Raw genomic sequence first — 3,090 nt, 5'->3', positions numbered from 1 at the left:
AGCGCGACGCAGCCGTCGACTGCGCGCCTCGCCTCGCCGGCGGCAAGAAACGCGCGCGACGCCTCCTCGCCGAGCCCGACGGCAAGCAGCGTCTCGCCGATCTTCAGCAGAAGATCCTTGTCGTGCTCGGCGTTGGACACGAGCTGGGCGAGGAGGTCGTAGTCCTCGAGCAGGTAGAGGATGTGGGCGAGTTTGTGCAGCTGCCCGCTCTGCGTGTAGTACTGCGACGCCTTGGTCCACTTCTGCCGGTCGGCGTAGTAGTCGCCGATGTTCTCCCACGCCTGGCGCATGTGCGACTCATCGCCGCCGCCCTCCTGCACGAGCTGCACGACGCGGAACCAGTCACCGAGACGGTAGCGCAGCTCTAGCGCGAGGTCCTTGCGGTCGATGTCCTTGTATACCTTCTCCGCCTCGTCAAAGCGGTTGTAGTAGGCGTATATCTCCGCCCGCTGCTTCTGCGGATCGTCAAGCATCTTCACCCGCTTCACGAACTGAATGGCTGGGTAGTCCCGGCAGCGGATCACCGCCATCTCCGCATTGTCGAAGTCGAGCTGCGCAAGGGCGTGCTCGGCGAGGAGCGCCCAGAGCTTGGGGTGTGGGTGGCTGTCAACGTACACGAATGCCTCCTTCATGCTGGACGTTTGCATCATCTGACGTGCGTCACGCAATGCGCGCGTCTCGTAGTCAATGATGTACTCCTTGCGGGGCCGCTCCGGGTCCTGCATCATCTCGTCCAGCTGCAGCGCCCGCACCTTGAGGGAGCGGAACTTGCAGATGTGTGCGCTTGACTGCAGCGGCTCCTCCGCCTCGGTGCCACGGAAGATGTACATGCGCGACTTCTCCAGCACGACAAACTGTTCAGGGTCGTCCTGCGCCCAGTGCACGTTCCACACATCCTTGCGCTCGAAGTCCGGTTGCGGCGCCAGCTTGCGCGGCACAAGCGAGAGTGCTGCGTGGTCAATGTGAAACAGCGTCATGACGCCGCTCACGTCGACAACGGCGAGGCGTGTGGAGTCTGAGTTGACTGCAATCGACTGCGCACGGCCGGGCAGGATGATCTTGCCAACGAGCTGCAGCGGGGCGAAGCGGTAGAGCTGCAGCAACCCTGACTCGCGTGCCACGAAGAGCAGCTCCTCGCTGAGGCAGAGCGCGCAGATGAGATCGTTTGTCATGGCGGTGTGGCCAACGAGCGAGGGTTGTGTGTCGGGGCGCACGATGTCGTCAATGTGCACGACGCGGTCGCGCGTCTCGCGGCGGCTTGCCTGCACGGAGATGGGGTCGAGCGCGTCAACCACAACGCTCGGGTCGCGGAACTGCCAGACGTAGATGTTCTCCTCGTCGGCGACCACCATGTGGGAGCTGTTCATGCCGCACACGAGCGGCTCCATCTCTAGCGTGCGCGTCTCCAGCGGGCTGCCGATGGCGTTCACCAGCTGTACGACGCAGTGTCGCCCGTCGTCGGGCGAGTTGACAATCATGCACGCATTCTTGCACGCCCCGATGTGGTAGAGGCCACGAATGTGGCGGATCAGGCGTTCGTTGCTGCGCGTGTTCCAGAACATAACACTGTCTTCCACCCGGTCGGGGCGATTGTAGGCGAAGACGACCGTCTTGTTAAAGTAGGCGTACTTGTACTTCGACCGCACGTTGGCGAAGTAAAGCGCAGCGTCAATCGCGATGGCAACGCGCAGCCCGTCGCCTTCCCAGGTGACGCCGCCACAGTGCTTCCCGTTCACGCGCAAGGAGCGCAGGTGAATGCCCTCCGAATTGAAGAACTGCGTGACGATTACGGACGACGCCGCCGGTGACGACTCTTTTCCTCCCTCTGCTGCTGCTGCTGCTGCTGGCGGTGTTGCTGTGGTGGAGGCGATGCCGCAGACAGCGAGGATCGTGCCCTGCGGGTTCCACGAGATACAGGTGACGGGGATGCCGGTTTCGACGAGGTACGGCCTGTTGTCACTGACGCTGTGCATCAGCTGCATGCGGCCCGTCCTGTAGCACACGGCCAGCATCGCGAGCGGCTCCGGCCTGTCGACCCAGGCGGGGTGCCACGACAGGCCGGCAAGCGGCGCCTCGCCCTCCTGGCAGGCGATGTTCACCCGGCTCACCACGTGCCCGCTGCCGCTGTCGTGCACGTGCACCTCGCCGATCTTGGTGCCGAAGAGAATGTAGCGGTCGTCCGGGCTCCACGTGACCTTGGCAAGTTCGTGCTTGAGGTCCTTGCCCCACAGCCGGTTGCCGTCGACGCCGCCAACAATGACGGCGCCGTCCTCGTAGATGATGCACACCCTCGTGCCGTCCGCGTTCCACGAGAGGTCGCGCACCGTGCTCTTGTTGCGGTTGTTGATCATTTCCTCCAGCCACATCCCCTTGTGCAGCATCCACACGATGATCTGCCCATTCTCGTCGCTCGAGGTGAGCTTGCGGTACTGGTGGTTCCACGCCACCACCGAGACGTCCGCCTCGTGCCCCTCGAGCGTCTGGTTCATCGCGAGGCCGCTCTTCTGCCCGTTGCCGTTGTCAATCTTCAGCACCTTCAGCAACCCGCCCTTGCCGCCGCAGGCGAGCCAACCCTGCTCCTCGTTCCACGCAATGGACGTGATGACGGTGCTCGTTGGTATCGCGACACGCTTGCTGAAGTAAGCATACATCGTTCTATTGCTGTTTCCACTTTACCTCTTGCTCTTACTACCGGGGGTTGGTGCAGCTGTGGCTCCTCTTGTTGTAGTTGCAATTGTTGTTGTTGTTGTTTGTACTCTTGGTTCCTCCCTGTCTCTGCCCTTCTCCTCTATTCCTTTACTAATGAGCCACTATGTATGCCTTGCGTGAGCACGCGATATTGAAATTGTATGCATGTGTGTGTGTGTGTGTGTGTGAGGGAGGGGGAGAGTGAGGTGTAGTTGTGGGAGTAGTAGCACGTAGAGAAGCAGCGAGGGAAGAAGCCTCAGCACGCCAACATCCCCTAGCAGGAGCAGGCGAAATACTAATCGTCGTATTGGTGGTAATAGTGGCAGCAGACGTAAAAAAAAAAACGCACCAAAAAAGATGATCCTTTCCACTCACGATGCATGGGCCACATCATCCCTTGTC

General features: G+C 61.2%; 2 protein-coding genes across 2 annotated transcripts; both read left to right on the top strand.

The window, feature by feature from the left end:
- Positions 1 to 1,755: 1,755 nt before the first annotated feature.
- DQ04_14471010 (hypothetical protein) lies at positions 1,756 to 1,998 on the top strand (the record flags this gene model as incomplete). Its single annotated transcript, XM_009317144.1, has 1 exon — positions 1,756 to 1,998. One exon carries the CDS (start codon positions 1,756 to 1,758, stop codon positions 1,996 to 1,998), a length of 243 nt encoding a protein of 80 aa, XP_009315419.1.
- Positions 1,999 to 2,388: 390 nt separating this feature from the next.
- On the top strand, positions 2,389 to 2,643 carry DQ04_14471000 (hypothetical protein; the record flags this gene model as incomplete). Its single annotated transcript, XM_009317143.1, has 1 exon — positions 2,389 to 2,643. One exon carries the CDS (start codon positions 2,389 to 2,391, stop codon positions 2,641 to 2,643), a length of 255 nt encoding a protein of 84 aa, XP_009315418.1.
- Between the last annotated feature and the right edge of the window lie 447 nt (positions 2,644 to 3,090).

Source organism: Trypanosoma grayi, assembly GCF_000691245.1.
Source record: "Trypanosoma grayi strain ANR4 Tgr_1447_V1, whole genome shotgun sequence".
Classification (NCBI taxonomy): Eukaryota; Euglenozoa; class Kinetoplastea; order Trypanosomatida; family Trypanosomatidae; genus Trypanosoma; species Trypanosoma grayi.
Note: the sequence above shows the minus strand (reverse complement) of the source record. Positions and strands in the feature narration are given on the sequence as shown.